The sequence below is a fragment of the Camelus bactrianus genome, chromosome 2 (assembly GCF_048773025.1).
Source record: "Camelus bactrianus isolate YW-2024 breed Bactrian camel chromosome 2, ASM4877302v1, whole genome shotgun sequence".
Classification (NCBI taxonomy): Eukaryota; Metazoa; Chordata; class Mammalia; order Artiodactyla; family Camelidae; genus Camelus; species Camelus bactrianus.
Genome location: NC_133540.1, coordinates 118,489,832 through 118,517,254, shown reverse-complemented (window position 1 = coordinate 118,517,254; position 27,423 = coordinate 118,489,832). Strand labels below are relative to the sequence as shown.

At 36.5% G+C, this 27,423-nt stretch overlaps 1 protein-coding gene across 2 annotated transcripts in view; it reads left to right on the top strand.

Moving 5' to 3' along the window:
* The window catches only part of ZCCHC4 (zinc finger CCHC-type containing 4), a 42,073-nt gene extending 19,000 nt beyond the window's left edge, over window positions 1-23,073 (top strand). For both annotated transcript variants that reach the window (XM_010963041.3, XM_010963040.3), the window contains 8 exons: window positions 5,085-5,157; window positions 8,981-9,131; window positions 10,824-10,924; window positions 16,484-16,605; window positions 16,858-16,933; window positions 18,650-18,701; window positions 19,201-19,345; window positions 22,385-23,073. In XM_010963041.3, the coding sequence (XP_010961343.3) occupies window positions 5,085-5,157; window positions 8,981-9,131; window positions 10,824-10,924; window positions 16,484-16,605; window positions 16,858-16,933; window positions 18,650-18,701; window positions 19,201-19,345; window positions 22,385-22,520 (856 nt within the window). In that variant the 3' untranslated portion in view covers window positions 22,521-23,073. The remainder of the gene's footprint in view (window positions 1-5,084; window positions 5,158-8,980; window positions 9,132-10,823; window positions 10,925-16,483; window positions 16,606-16,857; window positions 16,934-18,649; window positions 18,702-19,200; window positions 19,346-22,384) is intronic.
* Window positions 23,074-27,423: the final 4,350 nt, after the last annotated feature.

Here is a 27,423-nt window from a genome sequence, read left to right as displayed (position 1 = left end):
TTACCATTCTCCTTTTCCTCAGAGGAGAAAACTGAGGTGCAAAGACATTAAATAACTTGACCACAGTCACAGTTTATAAATGGCCAGTCAGTCTGGCTCCAAAAATTAAGTTGTCCTCTGGAAATAACCTTGCTTTTGAAAGTGTATATAAGCCTTTCTTATATAGCTCATTTCTTTCTTGTCATCCTTCTGTCTTTCCCTTTCTCCATCTACAGCAGTTTTCCAATGAGTTAATAACTGGTTTCCAGATTATTCATATATTTAGAATAAGGCACTTACAGTAGTCAGGGATCTTTCATTAGAGGCCTGGACATCTGTTTATGTCAGAGAGCATGTACTGGCTCTCGTTACTGGAGTCTAGGATACAGCAGGCTTTAGCCCAGTTGAGATCCTGGGCCTCACACAATGTTGTTAAGGCCATAACAGGTATATATCTATGAGTAGAATTGCTTGGTCATACAGTAATTTTATGTTTAACTTCTTGAGGAACTGCCAAAATGTTTTCCAAAGTGACTGCACTGTTTTGTATTCCCAACAGCAATGTAGGAGAGTTCCAGTTTCTCTACATCCTTGTTAACACTGTTGCTGTCTATCTTTTTGAGTCCTGTCTCATTGTGGTTTGTTTTGCATTTTATTGATGGCTAATGATTTTCATATGCTTATGGCCAATTGTTTATCTTTTTGGAGAAATAGCTATACAATTCTTTACTCATTTTTTAATAGGTTATTTGTCTTATTGTTGAATTGAAAGAGTTCTTAATATATTATGGGTACTGGACCCTTATCAGATATGTGATTTGCAAATATTTTCTCCCATTTTGTGGGTAGTCTTTTTGCTTTTGATGAAGTCTCTTTTTTCTTTGGTTGTTTGTGTTTTAGGTGTCATATCTAAGAAACTATTATTTAACCCAAAGCCGTGAATATTTACACTTGTTTTTTGTAAGAGTTTTAAATTTTAGCTCTTACATTTAGTTCATTGATTTGAGTTAATTTTTGCATATGGTATGAGATAGGGGTCCAGCTTCATTCTCTACATGTGGATATCTGTTACCATGGTGCCATTTGTTAAAATGATTATTCTTTTCCCATTGAATTCTCTTGGCACCTTATTGAAAAGCAAATAATCATAAATGTATGGATTTATTTGTAGACTCTCAATTCTTTTCCGTTGAACTGTCTGTCCTTATGCCAGTCCCACACAGTCTTGATTATTGTTGTTTCGTAGTAAGTTTTGAAATTGGGAAATGTGAATCTTTCAATTTAATTCTTTTCCTAGATTGTTTTGGCCATGGTGGGTTCCTTGCATTTCTGTATGAATTTTAGAATCAGCTTGTTAATTTCTACAAAAAAGCCAGCTGGGGATTTTATAGGGATTGTGTTGAATTTGAAGATCAATTTGGGGAGTATTTACATCTTAATATTAAGTGTTCTGGTTCATGAATATGAGGTGTCTTTTCATTTATTTAGATCTTCTTTAATTTCTTTAAATAATATTTTGTAGTTTCCAGTGTACAGGTCTTCTTGTACTTCTTTTGTTAAATTTATTCCTAAACACTTTATTCTTTTTTGTTGCTATTGTAAATTAAATTGTTTTCTTAATTTTATTTTGTTTGTGTTTGTTGTTGTTTTGGGGGGAATTAATTTTATTTATTTACTTATTTTGATGGAGGTCCTGGGGATTGCTAAGCATACACTCTACCACTGAGCTGTATCCTCTCATCTTAATTTTATTTTGTATTGTTCATGGCTGATACCCTGATTTACTTGTTTTTTAAAAAATTGTGATAAGATACACATAGCATAAAATTTACTGTTAATTATTTTTAAAGTGTACTGTTCAGTGAAGTACATTCACATCATTGTGCACCATTCTCTAGAACTCTTTGCATCTTAACTGCTTTACTTTTAATTTGAAAGATTTATATGGCCCTTTAACTCTTTTGCTTAAATGCTGTGCCTTGTAGTTTTACCTTTTTTGAGCCTGTAGTTGAAATTCCCTGGTCAGAGTAGGGAGTAGGGAGTAGGGAATGTGGATGAAATTCACATGTGGAATACACAGATGCTTTTTTCTTTCCATGTCTATAAACTTCTGTGTGTGTGTTGCAAATAAAAGCTGAAGGTATTGTATTGTGAATGTCTTGGCTTAGCTTCTTTGGTAGCATACTCTGTTTCTGAGTCAGTTCTGGAAAATCAGCATTGGGTGCTAAGAGAGGGCTGGTTTATTGAAATACGTTAGTAGCCAGGATGAACTCAGTCTGTTGCCTGTATTTACGTTATGATGGAGTGTGGGATGGGTTCAGATTTCTCACAAGGACCATAATTAAATCAGGAAAAATTCCTGTGTGGTGTAGAGTGGCAGTGAAGAGTTCCTTTTGGCACTTTGACTTTGGTTTGTTGCCCTGCAAAAGGTCTGTGCAAGGCTGCAGAGAGCTCTCAACTCCAGTGTTCTATATAGATGCGCTATAAATGTCCTTTTCAGGGGGTCTAAGATATGAAGTTAGCATTTGCTAAGATGGATTTCTATGTGCTCTAATTTTAGCATGAAAGATGTGAAACTGTTTGGTAAACTATCATCCAAATAAAGTTATATCAAAAAAATGAATTTCTTAGGTTCATTTCATGAACTAATTTTATTCAGCTCTTGATTACATTTCCTGTGTGTAGAACATGTTTCACACTTGGAAACTGACTCTCATTTAAGGAGAATGAATGGCCAAATTAAATGAATGTCCTTTTGAGCAGTTTTCAAGTGCATGCATTTCTGATTGGTTTTGTTTGCCTTATTCATTGGAGAGAATAATTCTTTGTGGCTGACTTCATTTTAAGAGGATAATGTTGAGTGATTTTTCATAATTTAAATATGAATAATTTTGCTATCTTGTTTGTGTTTGATGGAAACTTAGCTGAAATCTTGGCTTTTTTTTTTCTCTCTGGCTATGCCCGCTGCTGCCCAGAACGTTGGACAGGTGTGCTGTGATGAATTTTATGTAAATAAAATTTTTATTTTTAATTAAAAAAAATGACTATTGTGTCGTGAAGCAGTGAAAAAATGGAGGAGGGTGGAAATATCTTTAAAAAGGAATTATATTTTCCTTGCTCGCACAAAGCAATGCAAGAGATAAGAACACCCTCAAATGATAGTTGATCCACAACTGTAGTCGTATTGATATATATATAAATTAAATAATTGATATAGATGTATTATCAGCTATTTAGAATTTTGTTAAATAGGAACACTTTTGTTTATTAATGATAATTGACATTGTCCCACAGTTTTTGGAATGTTCCTTAGATCACAGTATATAGTTTAAATATTTTTCAGTTATCTAAACTTTCTGTTTATTTCTTTAGTGCACATTTATATTTTATGAAATCAGCAGGTGTACTAGCAGTACCTTAAATGATATTAAGGGATAGTGTACTGAGAATGGCAAACAGCTGTTCTTCCATCTCCACAGAACAAGAAGAAATGGATTTAGATTATAGGAGGAGAAACATAATTCTCTAATATTAGAGACATTAAGACATAAATCTTTATAGCTGGTGTTTATTAAAATAATACCTCACATTTCAGTATAAGCTATGCAACCGACATTGTATTAAGCACTTTACGTACATTATCTTATTTATTCTTACCAAATCCTGTGAGGTAGAAACTATTATTTTTCCTATTTTGTAGATGAAGAAACTGAGGCTCAGACAGGTTAAATAACTTACTAGGGTTATACAGCTAATAAGTGAAGCGACCGAGAGTTTGAAACCAGACCGCCTGACTGTAGCGCCTGTGCTATTAGCCACAGCGTAACAGGACAGGGATAAACTAGGCTTGTCCACCACGTTAAGTAGTCAGCATGGCTGGTGACTCAGTTGTGGACAGTAATGAGTAACTGCAAGTAGAAGTAGCAGCAGAGAATTGCCGCTGTCATGATTTGGTTGAAGAAGTTGTGTACGGAAGGATGTGTCCCTGATTTTTTTCTGTCTTTCCACTAGATTATGAATTCTGTAGAAGGATGATGTGGTTCATATATGAATTGTTTATGACAAAATAATGGAAGTTCAAAATCCTATTGAGATAAAAGGGGTTTCTATATTAGACCAAAAGCTCAGAAATCAGCAAGAAAAACATTAAGGCCCAAAGACATAAATGGGGAAAACAGAGACAGACAGTACCAATACAATTAAGGGATAAAGAAAATTCAGTCTTGTAAGAAATCAAATAAATGCAAATTTAATGCATAATGTGGTATGAATTTTGCCTAGTAAATTAGCAAAAATTTATAAAATGTTAATACCCAAAGCTGGCACTCTCATTCATTACTGATTGCATTTTTAAGTAGCATGTTAGAAGAATAAAATGATCCAATCAGTAAATAAATATCCGCTTTCCTGGCACTAATTCAGTAAATATGAAATGCATATACTTCTTTTTCTTACATATTAAGAAGCATATTTTATTAAGCTAATGTGCAGCAGATAAGAAAAACTCTGTATTAAATACCCTTTTTTTTTAACCACAGAAGAGAATAATTAACGGCTCTTGAGCAGAAATGTTGATTCAGTATTTTCCTCAAAATTATTAACTATGAGAGATGTATTTTAATTGCCAACCCATCTCAAGCTTAACGTGCTTAATAATCTGTCAGGCATATGATTATTTATGTATGATCTTCTGGTTCTTAGGAACTTGTGTATTTTTTATATATATGAGTATTCCGTAGTTTTGCCACTGGCTTATTAAACTTGGGACTATAAATTAAGTTATTCATCCACTATTACTGCCTTTTTTTTTTTTTTTTTTGGTGTGGGTAGGTAATTAGGTTTATTTTGTTTTTCGTGGACATACTGGGGATTGAACCCAGGACCTTGTGCATGCTAAGCATGCGCTCTACCACTGAGCTATACCCTTTCTGCCTTATTACTGACTTCTTAAGATTTGGGGAAAGTATTCTTTATTTCAGATAACTAAAGGATGATGAAATTGATTTCATTAAAAGTGTGATTTCATAGCTTTAAAATTTAGTTTATATTTATCTACTGCATAGCTATGACTGGACAAGTAACTACAGTAATAAATTATTTTACAGGTATTCACAGTTTTATATGGAAGATAGTTTTTGCCATTATAACATGTTTAACCATCACTTCTTTGATGGAAAGGTAAGAATTATGACCGTTTTCTCTCTTTTTTTATTGTGTTTCCTTCATTGTTTTTCTGGAATCCCTGAAGAACAAATGGTGGCTGTCCCACCATCTATCAATATTTATTTTTGTTTATTCACTGAGTGTGTATGGAGCATCTATAGGTGGTCAATGTTATTCATCTTTCATGACTTTTCACTGCTTTTGGGTAGAGACCCACTTTCTCACCAAGGCCCACATAGCTTTGTGTGATATGATCTCTGCCACTGTCCAGCCTGTCCTCTCCCCATTCCTGCTTTGTTGTTTGTTTTCAGGACATAGGACATTCATCTCTAACTGGCCTTTCTAACAAAGGGTTTTTTTTGCCCATGCTGTTCCCTCCACCTTCCATTCTCTCTTTGCCTTGTTCATTTCACTTCATTCTTCAGAACCCTGTTCCAAGTCACTTTCTCCAGCCTCCTCTGACCATCAGACAAGGTCAAGTTCTCCTTTGTAGATTTGTGAAACTGTAATTAAATAATTTTGTGGTTAGTTTGCTGACTGCCTTTCTGATAAATTTCATGTCCCAGTTAAGGGGATTTATGGTTTTATTAAATTAATCCTTTAAAAAATAGACAGTGTCAAGAGTGAACCCCAGTCTATGAGCTCTGGGTGATAATGATGTATCAGTGTATAAGTTCATCACTTTTAGCAAATGTCCCACTCTGGTGGGGGATGTTGATATGGGGGAGGTTATCCATTTGTTGGGCAGGGGTTATGTGGGATGTCTCTGTACCTTCCTCTCAGTTTTGCTATAAACTTAAAACTGCTCTAAAAAAAAATCTTTGAAAAAAGAGTAGCTGGAAAAAAAAACTTCTTTCAATATGATGTTAATAGTGTCATTGTGAATAAACAACATAACAAAACTGATATTTCTACTCCTAATTTGAGCTCTTTGTCAGTCCTATTACAAAGTAAAATCTGTAACCAACCAAGTAATCACACCTGGCAGGAGGTTGGCCAAAAATATTTGAAAGTATCAAGATTACTTGAAGCATGTCCATACATATATGCATATATACCAATTTTTAAAGAATTGTGGACCACGCTTAAGTATATATTGTGCTTTAAGATATTGGCTAATGATAGAATGAAAACCAAGCAAGGCTAAAAAACTAAGTCTAAATTGTTGGTTGAGATTGAAAAATGAGTCTCCTGATTTAGTAAGTGTAGCCAGTAATGTACTCCTTCCATCCATCAGTTTAGCATTTGGATACATAACTTTTCAGCAGTGAATGCCGTAAAAACTAAGTATTGAATTAATTAGCAGTTAGAATTAGATTTATCTCACTATTTCCCAAATGGGCTTCTGTGGTTGATAATCACCACGACTTGAGAACTGGTTAGATGAGCGTGAAGGAGGCCAAGGAGCTGAAAAATCCCTTGACAGCAAATGATGAGGGGTTAATCACCTCGGACAGTGACGGTGGGAAAAAGAGGAAAGACGTGGATTCTGAAGGCATTTCACAGATGGAAACAAAAAGACTTGGAGTAATCACTGTGTGTACACCTGACACTAATATATGTCATATGTCATACATCAATTAAAAAAAAAAGACTTGGTGATAAGTGTGCCGGAAGAGAAGTCAAAGATAACTTGGGGGCGTGGCCTGGATTCATCTTTCATTCTTCAAAACGGAGTAGGGACGTTTGGAAGGGAGGTTTGTAAATGTTGGGTTTGTGGGGCTGGCAGAATATCAACATGCACGTGTCCAGTGTAGCCTCTTGAAACTGTGGGGCCTTGAACTGAGGGGTGCAGTTGGTGCTGGGACACAAATGAGGAAGTAACTGAGTTTATATTATTGCTTGATGCTGCAGTAATGGGTCAGGTATTTGTTTGTTTTTAATACTGTACAATGATTTTGAACAATAACAAGAGTAAAAATACATTTAAATAACTAACAGTTGGCTAGCAATTTCATATATTCTAAGAAAGTAACATATAAATGACCTTTTTCTATGAAATTCTGTGTAACTTTTATTGAGAATTTATAGGTTTCTAGAATAAATGGTTGGAATAAGGTGCCACGACTGAGTTCCACGTACTGTTTCCCAGAAGGAAATAGTCATCCAGCCCAGGCTCTCCTTTGTCTATTTTTTAGGGGCAGTCTCTAAATAGCACTGCCGCGGTAGAAAATGACCTACAGAAAACTATCGTTTTAGTGATTTTACTATCAGCCCTTTTTCTCTCTACTTCCTGAGTCAAGGTTCTCAGTAGAGATTACCATCTACCAATCAATCACTGAAGTATTTAAGTATCTACTAGGCACATTTGAAGGTATAGGAGCCTTTGAGGTACCAGGCGCCTTTGAGGATTTAGCCTCTGCCACTACACTCTTTACAGTCCACTGGATTAAAAAGCAGGGGTTTTCTGCACAGGATTTTTTTTCATAGCAAATAATACAGTCTTTCAGGTAATAAAAAATGCCACATGACTTAATGGTAAAGGTGGTTAAGGTGTGTAGAGACGGTGGCTATTTAAGATACCAAGCACTTTTTTCATAGTAACTGAGATGAAGAAAACAGTTAAGTTACTGTCAATACTGGTGGCATAAGCAAGCATCTGTTTCTCATAAGTGGTCAGCATGAGGACCCCAGCACTCAGGATGGGACCCTCCGCCATTGATTCTTACCTGGAAAAGATATTCTGTAATGTTTTATAAATTTGGTTAAGAGTTCAGGCCTCGCTTACTTATTTATTTTCTTTTTTCTACTTCTAACTCTAAGGAATTTGAAGGTTTTTCAATAACATCATCTGTACTTTTAGTCCTTGTTCGTGTAGGCAGGTTAAGGAAGTGCCGGGCAGCACTTGAAAAATGATTAACCTTCTTGACACCATCCTTCGCTGTAGGACTTCCAGCAGGAAGTTAATAAAGACTTTCCTAGAGAAAAGGGATTAGGATGTTATTTATGATTTATCCTTTCATCAACTGGATCTTTTAAGTTGATTTACTACTAGAACAATATATTTTTATTATAAAGTACATGCAGGTTTTTTAAAGTTTTGATGCTATTAAGCTTTAAAATCTTATGCCATTTTGTATACCGTAGGGTTGATTTGCTTATATAGATAAGTACTTGAAAGCAACTACAAAATCAGTCAATACTGGAGCTAGTATTATAGCTCTGTCTCTTACTGATTTCTCCCAAAGCAGAAAGTGATAAATATCCTGGATAGTTTTTAATGTTAACCTTGTAGTTACTAAAAACACTTCAATCAGTTTGTTGGGAAAGTGTGTTAATAGCATGGTCGCATGGCCTGGATAAGCTGTTATTTGTGAACTTTCATTTAGTTACTTTGCATGTTCAAAAATGCCTGACTTTTACCTGGTACCCCAAAACGTGTGCATGTTTAACTGGTAATTTGTAGCTCTTATTAAACAGAACTTATGGTGGTGGACAAACCAGATAGGAAAAAATATGTCTTATTTGTCATTGTGTCTCCAGTGTTCAGCACAGCCCCTGTTTCTGTTTATTGAATTGAATTTAGCATTTTAGATAGTCTTCATGGGTAATGAGTTTCTCTTTTTTAGGTTACTAAATTTAGTTTGCTAATTTAACCATTTGAAATGTGTAGTCCTCTGATAGTGATGGTGTTTGAATTTGCAATTCTAAAAACCCACTTATCATGGAACCCAAAGATAAAATCTTATGGGGGCTGAATGAGAGAGGCTTTGGGATGTCACTGAGGGACTCTGGGTGAAGTTTCAGTGTGAAGTGTGAACCTAATGCATTCTCCTCCGAATAGGATGAAGTGCCTTCCTCTAGTCCTAATTTAGAAATGAATTTTTATTTGTTCCAGGCTGCCCTTGAAGTATGCAGAACATTTTTACAGGAAGATAAAGGTGAAGGAGTCATTATGGTGACAGATCCTCCTTTTGGTGGCTTGGTTGAACCTCTGGCTGTTACATTCAAGAAGTTAATTGCTATGTGGAAAGAAGGTCAAAGCCAAGGTGTATAATTTATTACTTACTGCAAAATAAACATGTATCTATGTATCTACTTCCTGTCAAATATTAGCAGAGCTCAGTGAATCAGAGCACTGATAAAATATAGTATGTCTTAGGTTCTCTTCTTTTTAAAAAATAGGCTTATTTGATGATGTGGCAAACTTTATCATCATGGTACACTTCATATTATTCTAATCATGTTTTCTTAAAATGGCTCATAGGTAAAATACTTGTTTTTGGTGGGCATATGAAGAATAATAGTGAACTGTTGACATTTATTCAATATTTACTGAATGACCACTATGTTCCAGGTACGGTTTAGGTGCTGGGAATGGAGTAGTGAACAAGACAGACACTCATCTCTGCTCTCATGGGCCTTATATTCCCTCTTCCTTAAGTCTTACCCAGAACTCAAAGAGGACACCCAGCTTCTGGGCCACAGCTCTAAACTGTGCCAAGATTTGTGTGGGAAGGTTGCACGTCTGGGAACCTAACAGTGGTTATCAGTGACACGTGGATACCTGACCTTAGAAGTGGGTTAATGACTGGGGGATATTCAGTTTAAAGTGGCTTAGGACTTCAAAGTATTTTATGTAATTATCTAATTAGTCGGTACGATCATTTTTTAGCTTCTAGTTTGCAAGTTAATAAATTGTAAGATTGTCAGGAATTTGTGATCAAGCTTCTCCATTAATTGTGCCACATAAACAGTGTGCTTTGGGACAGAATGCAAATGAAATCTAAAACACGACTCGTGGTGTTAAGTATCCCACTTATTTTTGGTTCTGAAGTCTACTTACCAGAGTGGATAAAGTCGTTGTTGGGGAAGCAATAAAGAGCTTTGTGGGCTTGCGTTCAATTTTGCTGCTTATTAGCTGCATGAATTTGAACAAATTGCTTAAATTTTGCATCTTCATTTTCCCCATCTGTAAAATGGGATTACTGTATTACTATCTAACTCCAGGGGTTATTGTAAGGAGATAACATGTAGAAAGTGCCTAGCATTGTGCTCAGTCTATTCCAGGTGCTGTGTTAGTCATAGCTGTGTCCCCTGTCTCTCGTAAAAACTAATTTTGATAAAATTGTTCATAAGAATCTTCCATGATTCAGAAAAGATGGTTTCATCCCTGAAAACTGGTATGATGAGTGGTGGCAGAGCTAGGATTCAGACCTAAAGCCTTCTGCCTTCTGGTCCAGGATTCCTGCCACCACATCATGACCACCTTTGTGTTTCCAAGTGATGCTCATTTTTAATTTCCCACCTTTTTTGTAGTATCTTTTTTCTAAATTTTTTTTTGAGGGGGAGGAAATCAGGTTTATTTATTTATTTAATGGAGGTACTGGGGATTGAACCCAGGACCTTGTACATGCTAAGCATGTGCTCTACCACTGAGCTATACCCTCCCCCTAATATCTTTTGCCTTTACCTAGACTATAGTGATATGCATGTAAAGATCACTTCTATATACCCTGTGTTGCTGTGTTTAGGTATAAAAGAACATTTCCATTGACTTTTGGCAGAGGTCAAGTTGTAAATGGCATTCTGGTTAATAGTCTCTCCTTTGTATGATTTAAATGTATTGAAAGGTTATAATTTCTCCCAATACCAGATGTTTTTCAGTTATAGCTATCTAATTTATTTTTTCTCTAATAATAGTCTTTTATTTTCTTTTCTCTTTTTTTGTGATCCATTAGAAAACAATCGCAAAGAACTACCTATATTCTGGATTTTCCCCTATTTTTTTGAATCCCGAATTTGTCAGTTTTTCCCAAGCTTCTGCATGCTGGATTACCAGGTATAGTAAATATTCTGTTTTCTGGCACGGTTGGGAATGGATACTCTGCTTAAATAAATACTCTGATAAGATATCCATCAATTTTAGTAAATGCAAACACTATAAGCTGTATGAAACTCTAAAACTGTATCACATGGAACTTAGTGCAGTGGTTCCTAAAATGTCCATAATCCCTAAGGTGCTTATTAAAAATATAGATTCTTAGGCAAAATAAACCTGCTAAATCAAATCAGGGGATAACGCCCCAAGAAGAAAATATTTTACCAAGCATTCCAGGTGGTTGTGAAGTGCAGCAGGTTTTAGACCAAATGACTTGATCTCTTACCATCACTGGAAAGTTGTGGTGTCCCAGGAGCATCGTTAGGGGTGTGGGTCTTCTCTGTTCGGACGCTGTAGAGAAGTAAGTCGCTTTTTCTGGTGGGTAGAATGTCATGTACGCTTTACTCTGCTGCTCAGAGGATGCACGGAGCTCTAAGGACGAGTGTGCCCACAGTCGTGGGGTGTCAGGGAAGCAGAGATGCTGAGATCTGTCTGTGAGTGTGCGTGTGCTGACTGGCGGCAGACCGACTAGACCTCCTCCTTCACATTCCTGCCGTTCAGCTCCTCTCCTGCTTAATGTCCACTCTCCTGGATTCATTTCCCCAGGTTCTGAGGTTAACCCTATTCTCACCATCACCACGTGGGGTCACCAAGTGGGCACTGCTTCCTCTTTTGTAACATTTTTGTTATCATTCAGTTGGTCCCAGAGTGGGGGTAAAACCCTTTTTGTACAGTATCTGGGACACTAAAATTAGGAAACACACTGTCTGTCCCTCAGAAGACTGTTTCATCCACATTTAGAGGTGAGTTTTCACTGTGGTCAAGAGTTTGAAATGACGAGGAGGCAAAAGAAGCAGATCCAGAATAAAGCAGATGAGGGAGATTAACGTGGAGTAACCTATTACCGTTTGCTAAGGCAACCTGTGTTACTAGGAAAGAACTTTTGGAAATATTGGAGTTTTAGTTTTGAGACTAGTTCCAAGGTCCAAGCTTATTGAAAATAATTATATAATTCAGTGCATTGGTGAAAAAGATTCTAATTAGGCCATGTGTATCAGGATGAAAACAGCAGCCTTTTCAATACAGAGAAAGCCAAACTTTGAAAAGAAAAATTAGAATAAAACCTATAAAACAAAACAAATCTTTGTTTTTCAAGATTCCTACTAAAGAGAAGGACACTACGGCCCATTTTGTGCTCAGTTGGAGAAATGGATTTTGCTGTGTCTCCTAGGATATATATGAACCTTATTTGTACCTCCCCTTTGATGACTTTTCTACTATTTTTTTTTTGAAAATTTCTCTGGACTCATTACTATTATCTTTTCTGAGCCTTTTGCATTCTTTTCTTTCTTTTGTTACTTTAACTTCATTTTGTGGTAATTTTTTTCCTTTTATATTTATTTCCTTTCATCAAATAAAAAAAGTGACAGTCTCCTCTCCTCCTGCACTGATCTTTTTCCCCAGACCTCAGTTAGGCCTTCTTTCTGACATTGCCTGAGATGATTATAAGCCCCCATGCCACAATACAGTGAAAAAAAAAAAGCCAAAGTCACTAAATCTCTTTTGGGAAATACTTTTCAGGTAAGAGGAAGGCAGAGATACTATAAATCTTCATAAAATACAAATCCTGTAGACTCTTCAGTGATAAAGTACTTGATAAGTACAGAATAAAATAGTTATCAAAGTGCTAGAAAACCAAGAGTTTTATTAAGGGTGGATTAGAAAGGAAGGGTGTGATAATGAAAAGAAATTCTGATTTAGAATCAGAAGAAGTTTGAGTCCTGACACTGCCTTTTAGAAGCTATTTAATCTTGAGGGAAGTCACTTTATCTTTCTAGGTCTCTGTTTCCTTACCTATAAAATAAAATGATTGAACCAGAAAAGGGATGGCAGATAAGTTTCACTTTTACAGCTAAGCCTGATAAATTGGTAATGACTTTCTGGAGAATTTGTTGAGAACCCCAGGTTCAGTGGCAGAGAGTAGTGTGATTGGTTAGTGATGTCTGCCAGAGGGTCAGGGTCAGGGTCAGGGAATGGTGGCATTCAGGTCCTGTATTTACCATATCTGAACTAGCTCATCATTTCTCTTCCACCTTGAACACACTATGATCTCTTGTTTCTACTTAATCTGGGCCATATATCTGGATTGTTAAAACTAGAGGTCTTTGCTTTTTTTTTTTTTTAAATCTATCTTTTAACAAATCATCCTGTTTAGAAAACATTTTTGAGGCTGGTTTCATTTTCAGAAATGAAGATATTTTGACAAGAATTTCTGAGAAATGATCGTAAATTATAAGATGACAAGTGAAATTCTCAAAACTCAGTGTATAATAAACATTTAATAAACATAAAACAATGATTTGAAGTAACAAGAGGAATAACACACACATTTATGTATGTGTGTGTATATGCATATATGATATTTAAAATAAGAGGTTACATGGGATATGGGGAATGTGACTAAAAGACCTTATTGCTATGGTAGAAGTTGGTCGATGGAGCTGAAAAGTTCACTTGGGATCTTTTGAATATACTGAAATTAAACAGAATACAATGTAGGTAGTTATGAAAATACAAGTATGTACTCTCTTTTATTTAATCTTTGCTTCCCAGCATGATACCTGGAGCATAGTAGGCGCAGAATAAATGTTTGTTGGCTTGAATGTCTTGGTTTCCATATAACTAGTTTCAGTCTCGTGTTGCAGAAGTAATTTGCGTATAGATAAAATTAAAAGTTAGGAATTGCAGAGATTTTGTGCTTTCCCTCATTTCTATACAGTACTTCATCACATTAATCAGTTCCATGGGAGAAATTTTCTATTTGAAAATGCTTCTCATCATCATCGTGAGTGAAATGTCAGGGATAATGATGGGAAAATGGTGTATCAGCTCTACCACTAGTGATATGCAATTTGCAAAATTGTGTTTGCTTTACAGCACTTCCATAGGAGGTTTATTTGTGTGGATGAAGCTATGAAATATGGATGCATGTTAGAGGTACATTAATTTACCCTAGCAGCATGCATTTTACATACCATATGTTTATAGTTAATTAGCACAACAAACCCACATTTAAAAATAATAATAATCTCAATTAGGTTATGCAAAATCAAGTAATCAACCACCTTCCTGACACATGCATTCTCTGACTCCTTGGGTAACCGTAAAGAAACTGTTCTTTTTTTTCCCCCTCTCTTCCATCTGCTATCTATTATATTGCATGGAATATTCCATTTACTAAAAATCTTTCTAAGATACTCTTTTCCAGCATTTGAAAATCTTTATAAGATTCTCTCGGGAAGAATTTTTTTCTTATGACACTCATAAATGTTCAAAATATCTTTGTTGAATTTAATAAGGTGCTATATATTTACTGAGTACATAGAGGGGGTGCATTAGGGAAAATTATGAATTTGTCATTTTAAAAGAAAACTACTTAAGGCACTATTTTAAAGGTGATTTTGTAGTAAAATCTACTTTTGTATCTTAGCCTGTAATAGGTAACATATATTCATAGAATTTTAAATTTGGAAAGAAGCATAGAGGTAACGTAGGCTAACTTCCCAGTGTAATAATCCTCTCCACTAAATTCATGACAAGCAGTCACCCAGCCTCACTTGAATGCTTTCAGTGAGCAAAGTCCTACAGCCTTACAAGGCAACTCAATTTATTTAATAGCTCTAATCGTTAGAAAATTTTCTCATATGGAGATAAAATATGCTCCCTATTAACTTCTAACCATTGGACCTACTTCTATTTTCCGAAGCAATAAAAGAGTAAGTCTAATTTCTATTCCACATGACACGCTTTCTGTTATCAAATAGCCATCTGATCCTCCCTGTCTTCTCTTTTCTGAATAAACACTCCCAATCTGTTAAACTATCAATCCTTTTTATTCCCATTACTTTCAATAGAAATGAACTGGTTTTATTAATGATTCTCTTAAAATGTAGCAACTGAATGCAAGGCTTCGGATGTGCTCTAACCTCCTCTCCTCTCCGCGTTCTGATGCTACACTTCTGTGTAAGCACTGAGCTGTTACATCGCTATGCTAGACTGCGGACTCACCATGCCGACCTGTGCGTGTTCATTGTGCAGAACATCCTCGGAGTTTTTTCCCCACTGCTGAAGCTTATTAATGAGTCTTCCTAAATTTGTTCACCTGTAAATCTAGCAGGCATTGGCATGGCCATTGGGAGAGCTTGGGAATCTCCCATTCAAGTCCTCTCTTTCCATTGCCACCAAATCCTTACATTTTTGTAGTTCTCTCATGAAATAGCTAGCTTGCAAGCCAGTTCTGTTGTAAATTCTTAAGAGTAATCTGATTTAGAATCCAAACAATTCATAACAACTTACTCGAAAGTTGGGATCTATCTGTATTAACCTTATAAAAATCTCATGATAGTCCTGTGTGTAATTAAATCAGTGGTGCTCAAACTTTAGTGTGCCAGGAGGGCTTGTTAAAAATACAGGTTGCTGGGCCCCGCCCCCAGAGTTTCTGTGTTCTTAAGCCCTAGGTGGGGCAAGAATTTGCATTTCCAACAAGATCCCAGGTAATGCTGGTGTTGCTGATTCAGGCACCACACTGTGAGAATTAGTGATCTGAAGGAAGACGGACTTAGTGGCCAGATGGGTTCATAGCAGGTTGAAAACCAGATTGAGACTGTGTGTAGATGATAGGGTGGGAAAGGAGACGGGAGCAAGAAGCTAGTAGAAATCATGCTTGTTGGCTTCATTTTACTTTCCAGATAATCTGCTGAAATGGAAAGTTGAGTTAGGGGTCTTGAGGAGAGAGGTAAACATTTGAAATAGTCATGGTGGGGAGAACAGCTATAGGTTACGAGTCTCCCTCTGCATCTCCATCCTTCCATCTCTACGATGTGCTGGGCCCTGAACTCTGGGTTTTACATACGTTGTCTCATGTAACTTTCACAGCAGCTCTAAGGTAAGTATCAGTAACCTCTTTTTTCCAGGTGAAAATGATGCAAACTTGCCTGAGGTCACATAACAAGTGAGTGACAGAGAGCCCCTGCCTGGCCCCCAAATCTGGCTCTGTTGGAGAGTAATGTTGGAGGGCCAAACTGAGGCTGCACTGAGCCTTGGGGAGCAGAAAACTGACATGCAGTGAATTTCACACACACAAAAATGAGAAGCCCTAACCAAGTTGTCACAGATCTTCAAAGGTGGAGTTTTTTTAAACACCGATAGCTAAAATCTTAATTACATAATAGCCTTTATTGCAGAGTCTGTTGCGTTGGATAAAAGATTAGAGTTGTTCTCTTACCTAGGGGTAGCATGAATTTGTCATAACAAATTTTACCTTTTTTATAATGAAATTTGGCTGCCCACAGAGGCCTCTCCAAGGCTGACTATAAACTCTTGCTTTTAAGAATTTCTTATTCAATACTTTGATTTGATTTGTTTCTTGGCATCACTTTGTTCATTTATTGGCTAAAGAGTCTGAACAAATGTTGACTCTTTTGAGAAATGTTTCTTTTTAAATTTTTTTTAACTTTCTAGGTAGATTATGATAATCATGCACTTTATAAACATGGAAAGACAGGACGGAAACAGTCTCCTGTGCGTATTTTCACCAATATTCCACCCAACAAAATAATCCTTCCTATTGAGGAAGGGTACAGGTAAGATCACAGTGGGACCTTGAAATACATAAGTCCCTGAAAATAAAGTTCCATATATCTAACCCCAAAATGCTTTTAATATTGACTCATTTAATTCTTCTGTTACTTTTAAATTTGGCCTATAATGTTATATTGAATTTAATTTGAATTACACCCAATTTTTCTAACAAATCCCTTGTGAACTTTTATCTACTGTGTGAATCTCAATAAGTACATGCAGCTGATTTCTCCACATCTTTACTTTCTCCTTAGATTTTGCTCTCTCTGTCAGCGATACGTTTCTCGAGAGAATCAGCACTGTGAACACTGTAATTCTTGCACATCCAAGGTATAGTTTTCTTTAGAATTAACTCAAATATATTAGTTTTACTCAAATATATCAGTTTTATTTTAGTTTACTAGTTTCATTGCATTTGTTTCCTATTGTTTTGTTAACATTATAACTTGTGTTAATGTATTATTGTTTATTAATTATCCTTTAAAACAATATTTTTTCTCTAATTATAAAGCACAGCAAGCTTTTAAAAATACATAGTTGCCTTCATCATCATTAACAATTATTTGAGTTATTTTTATACGGTACTGTATGACTGCTAAAATTATTAGTGTTTCAAATAAGGCACTAAATGAGGGCTAAATACTGTTCAGGGCAAAATTAAGATGTTTTCAAATAAGGCATTGAACTATTTGATACCATCACTGTTCTGATGAAGTAATAATTAATAACATGCTCCGTGCACTTTTTATGTGCCAAGCCCTATCCTCAGAGCTGTTCATGGACTAACTTATTTACTCACACAGCCCTGGTAGGTAGGGCTTTTTACAGATGAGGAAGGACCACAGGGGACACACTTCCTAGTCATTTTTTAGGAAGGTGGAATCACCCTCAGGTTACTCTGTTATTTTAACTAAGTCTAGTCAGAAAGAACATGTGAAGTTTAGTTGACTAATAAGCACATAATATTCTCCAAAGAAAAGGCTGTATTTTTATACCTATTGGAAAGTACATTTTTCATAACTTTATAATTTCATTACTGGTTATACTGGTTTTTAACTATTGTAACACATCTGATTATATTTATTTCCAATTGGTTTAGAAATTAATCTGTTATTCTTCATTTAAAAAAATTATGCCCAGATTTTACAAAGTTCAAATGAGGAAAACAGTTTTATTATTTAGAGATGCACACATAAGTGGTAAAAATAAACAAAAGCAAGGAAGTGACCATCACACAAACCAGGATCGGTGTTTCTCAGTAAGGAAGGAGGAACGCTGGACTGGGAAGGGGCGTGTGGGGAAATGTCTAGGGGCTGATGGTAATCTGTCTCTTGACCTATTGGGTTCATCCATGTTCACTTTATAATACTCATTAAACTGAATATATCTTTTTTTAAGCATTTTTATTGATTTATAATCATTTTACAATGTTGTGTCAAATTTCAGTGTAGAGCACGATTTTTCAGTATACATTTTTTTCTCTATGAGCTACCATAAGATCTTGTGTGTATTTCCCTGTGCTATACAGTATAATCTTGTTTATCTATTCTACAATTTTGAAATCCTGTCTATCCCTTGAATATATCTGTTTCATGCACTTCTCTAAGTATGTTTTATTTCACAGTTTTAAAGTTACCCAAATAGTAACCTGTAATCTCTATCCTTCTAAATTACAATAAGTTCTCAAGTATGAGTGTTACAAAGGATTATGCCAGATAGACACATACAAATTATGAATCATTAATTCTCTTGAAATTTTTCCTCCTTTATGCAAATTGTGTTCCTTGATCTGGAGTGGACTTTAAAGATCATTTAGCTAAATCCCCCAGTTTTAGCATTAAGGAAATTGGGGCCCATCAAGAAGAGATTTGGGTTGAGTGGAGAAATGCATAAATTAAAATCAAAGTATTTAATTGTAAAGCCCAGGAAAGTGAGAAATAAGGAATGAATAATTTACACAGATTTTTAATAAGACATTTTAATTTTTAATTGTGGAACTTGATTTTTAATGACAAATTAAACATACTTTAAAAATTGTTTTTGTAGGATGGCAGGAAATGGAACCATTGCTTTCTCTGCAAAAAGTGTGTGAAGCCTTGTAAGTATTTAAGCTTTAGTGTTTGAGATCTTACGGAAACATTTGTTTTTCTTCAGCTAAACAGGATTTTTATGTAACTATATTTATGAAAGAAAAAATTAATATAGAGACTTGCATTAATTTACTAGCTTTTTAATTTTTACAATTACCAAAACGTATGTGAGAGACATGACTGCTACCCTGTTGCAATGTGGCATTTGGTTTGGTTTATTTTAACAGGGTTTTGTATCATTCAGCTGGTCCCCATTGTTTTGGTGGCTCTAAGCTCAGGACTCACTGAGGAAGGGCTGAATTTGTTCATGAATCAGAAAGAAGTTAGCTGGTTTACATGGGATTCCAACCTTATAACATTGGCCTCTTTGGCCAAATTATAACTAGCTGTGCAAAGCTGTCACAGTATTTGAGGTAAACATTATTCAGGCTTCCTTATCATAAAGGTTAATCAAATGAAAAATTATATTAAATGAACCTCTTCTAAAACCTAATTTTTATTTTACAGCTTGGATCCACTGTGACGTTTGCAATCACTGTGCTCTTCCAGATCATTCTTGCGAAGGTCCTAAAGATGGCTGCTTTATTTGTGGTGAATTAGATCATAAACGTAGTACTTGTCCTAACATCTCTACATCTAAGAAAGCGGACAAGTTAGTTGAATTTTTTTGTTTATTAGAAGAAACATTTTCCTTGTGTATTTGTACAGAGCAATCCAAAGAAGTATGCAATAATTGGAGGATTCGGGAGTGCTAAATTAATTGGTGCTTTCCCTATTATGTATTATTTGCATAGATGGGGGAGGGAGGATATGAAGATGAGTCAAAGACCTTAAAATTTTACAGAGAGGACATGAAGATAACCAAAATACAAGGTAGAAAGTGTCTAACTTCCTATATAATATGATTTATATAATACAGTTGTATAATTCGAAGCAAAGTTATACCAATGACAACAGCATACTTAGAAAAACCACTGCTGTTTTCAACTGGGCTAACTTGAATGATTGCACTTTTACCTTTTAAATTAATGGGATGATAGGTACTGTGTCCTCTTGTTTTACTCATGTGAAAACCAGGTATCCAGGTTTAACATTGTATGAAAATTGAGATCAGGATGTAAGTTTTGAGCTATCATATGACTTGTGATGAAGAAAAAACATCTGTTAGTGTTAGGAGTGTCTGATGCTTTAGTAAATACTCATGATTGTGTTAGGATTCTTTTCCATTTATTTGTTTATTTTTGGTTTTTTTGGTCAGTGGAAATTATTTTTTCCATTAAAGCCCAGCCATTTGAATCCTGCCTACTATTTAAAAGTGCCTTTTCCATTACTTTTTATCAGATTTACTTTAAATAATTATTTCCACCAAGTAATCCAGGGCAGAAGTGGAATTTTAAAAAATTAATTAAAGAGGTATATTAAAGGCTCAGAAAATATTTTTCCTTATGAATCTTCAGGAATAGAATACAACCCAATAAAGTGTTGGACTGGGTTTGTTGCACTATTTACAGTGTAATTCTGGTTGCAAAAAGGAATTAGTAACATGCTTAGTCTTTGATTCTGTGATCTTGTGACACATGGAAACTGAATTTGCATTTTGGTAATATATTGTAGGCTCTTCATTGGTTGTTAAATAGCCCTGGCTAGTCTATTTGTTAGTAATACATTGTTTTCATTGAGGGAAGTCAGCTAGTATCTTTTAGATTTTTTTCAAGTTTAATTCAAAGAGCAAACCCCTTCGGATGTGGTATACCTGATAATTCTTAAATAGCATTACTTTCTTCTCTCAGAGAAGACGCCTAAACTTCTGTTAACAGTTATCATTAGGTGTTGTTTTCAAAAAAATTTTTTAATGAAATGGACAAGGTAAAATTTTTTCTTTATAATAGTAAAAAATAATTTTAATAGCTTTTTTTTTTTAGCATATACGGTGTAAAAGAGCTTTTCATCTTAAGTGTTTTATAGTCTTACGATAATTTGTTTTTCTTTGGTATTAATTTTCTTTTGCTTGTGAACTGGAATGATGCTGGCTCCCTCTTGTGGCTAGAGCTCATTTTATCGGTTATACAAATACATATCCTTTAGAGGACAAATACTAGGTCAGTTTAATTTTAAGGCAAAATAAAACAATTGATTTACTCAGTTTATCACTGTTGAAGGACTTTAGCCATTAAGAGATTATACTTAATTAAATTTGCTAAATAATCACTAACCAGGATATTCTCCTGCTTTTAAAAAATGGCTGGAGGGAAAGGAGATTTAAATAACATGTGCAAAACATTATAAAGGTGACTGTTTTATTTTGAACTGATGGGATGCCCCAGACCATAGTGCAGAACCTTAAATATGGAAAAGTATAAAGTTGTCAGGCAAAATTCTGAATACTAGTCATGTGTAGCTGCTAATAATAGCTAATAGTTATTTAATGATTACTACATGCTTAGCATTGTACATACGTGAATAATTCATAGTAGAGTACGTAGTATCGAGGGAATTAGAGCACAAGTCCCTGAATCAAGCTGGTTCTGCTGCTTCCTCACTGGATGATTTCATAGCCTCAGTTTCTTAACCTAAAGAAAACTTGGGGGAAAGAAAGGGAAGGGTGACATCTGCTTTTCCAGCTCCCTGAAGTTGAAGATTGTACCCATTCATTTTTGCATTCCCAACACTCAACATAGATGCTGAGTGAACAGAAAGTGAGGCCTGCGTTTGGTCCACTAGGAGATTATATCTTGGTTATGATGCTTCTTTCCCGGCTTTTGGTCCTGGGAAGATCAAGAAGTTTTTCCTGAGGACCTGTGGTAGTTTAGGAGAAGTGAATCTAATGGTTGATGTGGCTGGGCAGCCATGGCAGCTGTCCAGGTTTGCCGTGCCGGCAGCCCGGCCCATCCCTTTGTTCATGGTATGGTACCTGGCATGATTCTGCTAGCTTGGAGAAAGTGAGTGAACAGACCAGTGATCTTTCTCAGCTGCAGATTGCCTGTAAGTTCAGTGAGCACCAGCAGCAGAGGATCTGTTTTTTTTTCCTGGTGTGGTTTAGTGTTTTTTAGAGAGTGAGTTCCAGCTTTTTCATGTTGAAGCTAGTCTTCAAGAAGACAGAGACCACAAAACATGGACATTCTCTATGGCACCTGTCAGGACTTAGATCTCCTGAGGAAGGGAAAATTAGTTTTAGGACTGTAAGACGGGCCTCTTTAAGCGTCGTCAGTCTTTCCCATTGTGTTATTTCATTTTTCTACCACTGCTAACTGCCAGTGTATCGGTCTTTTTTCTGAAAAATGTAATTCAGGGATTTGGAGATTGAAGTGCTGCTGAGTTGAGCATTACAGATGTACCAAAACAAACAAACAAACAAACAAAAACAAACCCAAAAAACTATCAACAACAGAAAACCTCCCAACTCATTGACTTGACTATTTACCTCTGTGGTGTATTTGTCCTGAATAGATTGTTCTAAATCTGTAGTAGCCATCTGTCAAAGGAATTTCTTTTCCCAAACATTTTGCTTGGTCAGGTCTCTATCTCCTTGTTATTATGGTTAGGATTCTGAGGATTTATGCGTATAATACAGTACATTCTTTCCCTTCTGTTTTTTTTTTTTTAATTTGGTTAGCTAGTTAATTAAACTTCAACATAATTACATAATTCACTGTGCTCATTCTACAAAATAATTTAGCACCTTGTTTTTCAGAGCTGTCAGAAAGCAGAAGCAAAGAAAAAGCAATAAGATGAAAATGGAGACCACTAAAGGACAGTCCATGAATCATATATCTGTTACAAGGAGGAAGAAAAGGAGAGAAAGAGCCCATCAATATCTTTGCTCTTAAATGTCCAGTGACTTGAGAATAAGAAAGATTTACAGTCCAACCTTTGATGCCATTTTCTGAAAGTGCCACGCCGGACTTAAATTCTGTAGCTTTCAAAAGTATGCACCTTTCTAAGCTTGAGAACAGGCAAGTGGTATTTGCTGGTTTATAGACCCCCCAGCAGCCCCTCGGGAGACCTGGGGACTTGTTCCATCCTTAGCTGGTTTACTAGCTCTCTCTGCTTTTCTTCTTCTTAAATCTCTTCCAGTTGTATTGTTTTAGCCTCTTTTATATGAAGAATGGGCATAGAATATTCTTTTGCAGAAAGAAGAAAATGAAGATGAAAACCTAAAGCTTTGTTTGTATTGAACAGAGGAGTAGGTTAAGTTAGATATTTTAAATTAAATATTAAAATATTGTAAAATAGCTTAAGCCCCACTTGTAAAGAGAAATATAATATATAATTTTTTAGCCAGAATCTGAAGATGATGGAAAGAATTTTGACAAAGGCAGTCTAAAGATATAAAGATTATGATTATGGTTATATTATTATTAAATATTTATTTTTCAAATACTTTTTGCAGTTGTCCTTTGATGGTATAGAATCACCTAAATGTTTGTTGAATGACTGAGGTGTTTGGAATTATGACCTGCTCTGACATCTCAGTGTCTTTTAAGCTAGGCAGTGCATTTCTCTCTTTGTAAAAGTGGTAGCAGGAGGCAGGATACTTTGGTGACTGGGACTCTTCACTCTGATTTTCACACTTCCTGGTTGTATGTCCTTGGCCAGGTCATTCACTCTCTAGAAGCCCCTAACTCTTCATTATTATAATGGTGACAATAATATTCACACTTGGGTTTGTTTTGTGATTAAATTAAATGGGGCGCATGTGCCTGGTTCTCAGTTCTCCTGTTACTGGTGAGAAGTGAATCAGATGTCCACGGAGCACTGGTGTTAATCACCGGTCCCTGGGTGGTCCAGGATCATGGTGCTGAAGGGAGTAGTTTGGACAAACAGCTCATCTCCCTATTTCTCTGCTAGGTATCTGACATTATCTGCTTAAGCTTGAATAAAGTCTTGAATGGCTTGCATTTGCATAGTAACTTTTCTCCTTTTCCTCTGAACACCTGTTTGAGAGCAGGTTTGGAGGCATCTCTCCTTGGGCTTACCCAGAGCCCTGTGAATAAAGGTAGAAGAACTGCCTCCATCTGGTATTGAAATTCCATCTGGTATTTTATGTTAGGGTAGTTTGATGCCTGATGTGGAATACTCAAATGTGGCTCTGGTAGATCAGGCGACATCAAAAGATGAGCTAAGCTTCTAGACTTAACAAGTCTCACAAAACTCTTCTCTTGCCCCTCTTTTAACATGGGTTGCTATAGGAAGGGCAGATTTCCAGGTACATGGATGAGGTATGAACCTCGTAGAATCGTTGTGAGATTCCCCTCTCTGATTGAGGCATACACATGGACATTGCCTGACTATCATGATGTCCATGATATTGTGGTAAAATCTGTTGAAATCTCCCAGAAACTCAGACACTTGGGGGACCATGACTGCTGAAGAATTGAGTTCTGATGGCCAGTGGTCATTATCATCACCATATTTTCTTAGTTTTAAGATACCTTCAGTTGTAGAACGCACTACCGATGTAATCATAGCTTTTGGGGAACAAACACCTCTATCTCATTAATGTACATATTAAATTTTAGATGTATCTTATTTCAGAAATACTGAAATGTGAAAAAAAGTCCGTCTTAGAATTGAGCATATAGGGTGTTACTTATAATCAGGAATTCTGTACTTTAAAACTTTCTTACTTTCTTAGAGAGTTGAAAATAGGAAATTTGGTGGTTCTGATCTTGTGTTCAATTAATACTAATTTTAAGGATTTAACCTCTTTCTTTTCTCAGAGAATAAAGTAATAGAATGTAAAACTGTCTCTGGAAGGTATACAGTGTGATGGGACATGAGGTCATGTGTTCTAATCAGAAATCGACATATCTGAACATTAAGATACCTAGTCGAAACAGCAATAGAAGAAAATCCCTGAAATTTGACAGATAAACTTTCCAAAGTTTTTTAAAGGACATTTTTCTTAAATAACTACAGCTAAATTTCATCCTACTTCTTGCTTATGTTACAAAATGTAGTGAAATACAAAGTTACTTTGTAGGCCTTGAATGATCAGATTTGTTTTTTTTCCTAAATTTAGTCTGAAATTTAGACTAATTTATTTCTCCAGTATGCCCCAATCTTTCATCCCATTCTCTTCTTTTTGTTTGGAATATTTCCCTCCATATGGCCATCATTAAAGTCTTAAGGAGCCTTCAGGCCCTGGCCCAAGCCCCACTCTCTTCTGGGAAGTCCCACATGAGTCCCTGATACCAGCCAGCACCTTCCTCTCTGCACCACATTTGAGGCACTTTTCATGTATTGTTCCGTGATTACATTTACAGATTCTGTTTCTCCAAAAGGTTTCAGCTTCTTACTGTCAGTACCCACTTCGTATCTTATGTCTCTCTTCTGTATTATAGGTGCTCATTAAAAACTTGATGAAAGCATGAAATTTTCTAGAGATTTTCAGACAGTAGATGTATTTGTTTCTAGGGCTGCCATAACAAAAAATCACAGACAGGGTGGTGAAAACAACAGTTTATTTTCTCACAGTTCTGGAGGCTGGAGGTCCAAGATCCATGTGTTGGCAGGTTTGGTTATTGTGAGGCCTCTCTCCTTAACGTGCAGATGGCTGCCTTCCCAGGGTGTCTTCACACGGTCTCTCCTCCATGTATGTCCAAATTTCCTCTTATAAGGATACTAGTCACATTGGATTAGGGCCCACCCTAATGGCCTCCTTTTACCTTTGTCTCCTTTTAAAAGACCCTGTCTCTAAATACAGTCCCATTCTGAGGTACGGGGGGTTATGGCTTCAGCATATGGATTTGGGGAGACACAGTTCAGTCCCTAACAGTAGGCATGCCTAAGATATGGAGAGGACTTGCTCTTCTCTCTTTCTCAGAAGGACTGGAAAAGAAAAGGAAAACAGACCTAAACAATATTGGGAGGAGCTCAGAGCCAACAGGAGGGCAGTCCCGACACTGAGGGTTTAAATGTTGGGATGTGTGGTGTGAGCAAGACTGGCAGCCTTATCTGGAGGCTTCTAAACTTAGAATAATTCAGCTTCCAAGGTTACTTTCAGAAAAACACAAAAGTTGCTTTCTGCCCCCTTCAAAACAATCTATAAAATACTAGGCATCTGGGAGAAGTCTGACTGTAGGCAGACCTCAGAGATATTGTGGATCTGGTTCCAGACTACTGCAGTAAAGCCAGTATCTCAGTGAAGGCCATTGCATGAAGTTTTTGGTTTTCCAGTGCATATAAAAGTGATGTTTATACTGCACTGTAGTCTGTTATGTATGTAGTCTGTTAAGTAAGCAATGCCGTAGCATTGTCTTAAAAAAACCCCACACGCCTGAATTAAGAAGTACTTTGTTGCTAAAAAGTGCTAACCGTCACCTGGTAACACAGTGTTGCCCCAGACCTTCAGTTTGTAAAACACAGTGTCTGTGAAGCACAATTAAACAAGGGGCGCCTATCGTTTTAAAATATAAAATCAGCCTATAAAAGGTCCTGGTCTGATGCCACCTCCTGCACGATGTCCTTGTCGGTGTCCCCAGTGGAATAGTACATCTCCTGCCAGTGAAATAAAAATAGGCATGTGTTTGTGTGTCTTTCTATTTTGGTTTCTTTTCAGGTACTTAAATCAAGCCCTGTGTTAGAACTTCTTGTGCTTGTTTCCCCGTGTAGATTAGAAGCTCGCCGATTGCAGGGGGCTGTGGATGGACATCCCTGTGAGTGTCCACTGGCTCCCAGGCTGTATCTTGCCCACGGTGATACCAGGGATGACCCGCTGCAGTACTCATGGCCCCATCCCTCCTCCCACCACCCTGGGAAGCAGGTGCCGGGTCTAACTCCGTTCTCCACCCTCCAGGTAGAAGCTGCTCAAAAATACAGATGGAGTGATTAGAAATGGCCATTTAGGCCTCCAGACCCAACTGTGCTACCTGATAGTAAGATGCTGACACACGTAGAGCTGCCTAAGGAAGGAAAGCTCAAACAGAAGGCAAAGGAAAATCCATCTTGACTGCTTTGATTTTAATTGGAACATTAGGACATGGGTTACGTTACTTGAGGGTCAGTCAGGTCATCACTGCAATGAAGTGAACATAAGACCTCTACTATTTGATTTCAGGAGATTTAGTATAAATGTTAACCCAGCAAGACTGAGGGGAAAAAGCACCAAAAGTGAACAAGCAGATCTCAGGGATCTGAGGGGTGAGTTTTATCCCATTAGCTGGACAGTCACAGACTCTCCTACTGTTGTGTTGTTTGATGCCCCTGCAGACTGGAAATGTGACATTGGTGGTCTCTAAGAAACTCAGCCTGAATAGACAAGGCCAGTTTCTTCATCTGCAAATGTGGAGGCGAGGAGTGGGAGAAAACTAGAGATAGCCTAAACATTCTGCATGCTTACAGAGGACAAAAGGAAACAAAAGTTGCTGCCCATTAACTTTACAATTAGTACACGGGCTAGGTGAATCACAGAAAATGAAAAGTTACTTTTAACACCACCACTCAGGTAACCGCTGTCACAGCTTACATGTAGGTTCTTCCAAAGGTAGATTCTTGTATAAATGGCTAGACACTCTGAAATTTCGCCCACAAAAATGGAATTCTAAAAACATCCTGTTTTGTAATCCTCTCTCATAAACATGTCAAGAACATCAATTTATACCTAAAACAATAGTATTATTCTTCAGGATGTACTGTATTTAACCAGTCAGCCTCCTATGGTTGGACAATTAAGTTTTGTTCACTATTGTAAATGACTCTATGATAAACATACTTAGAACCAAATCTTAT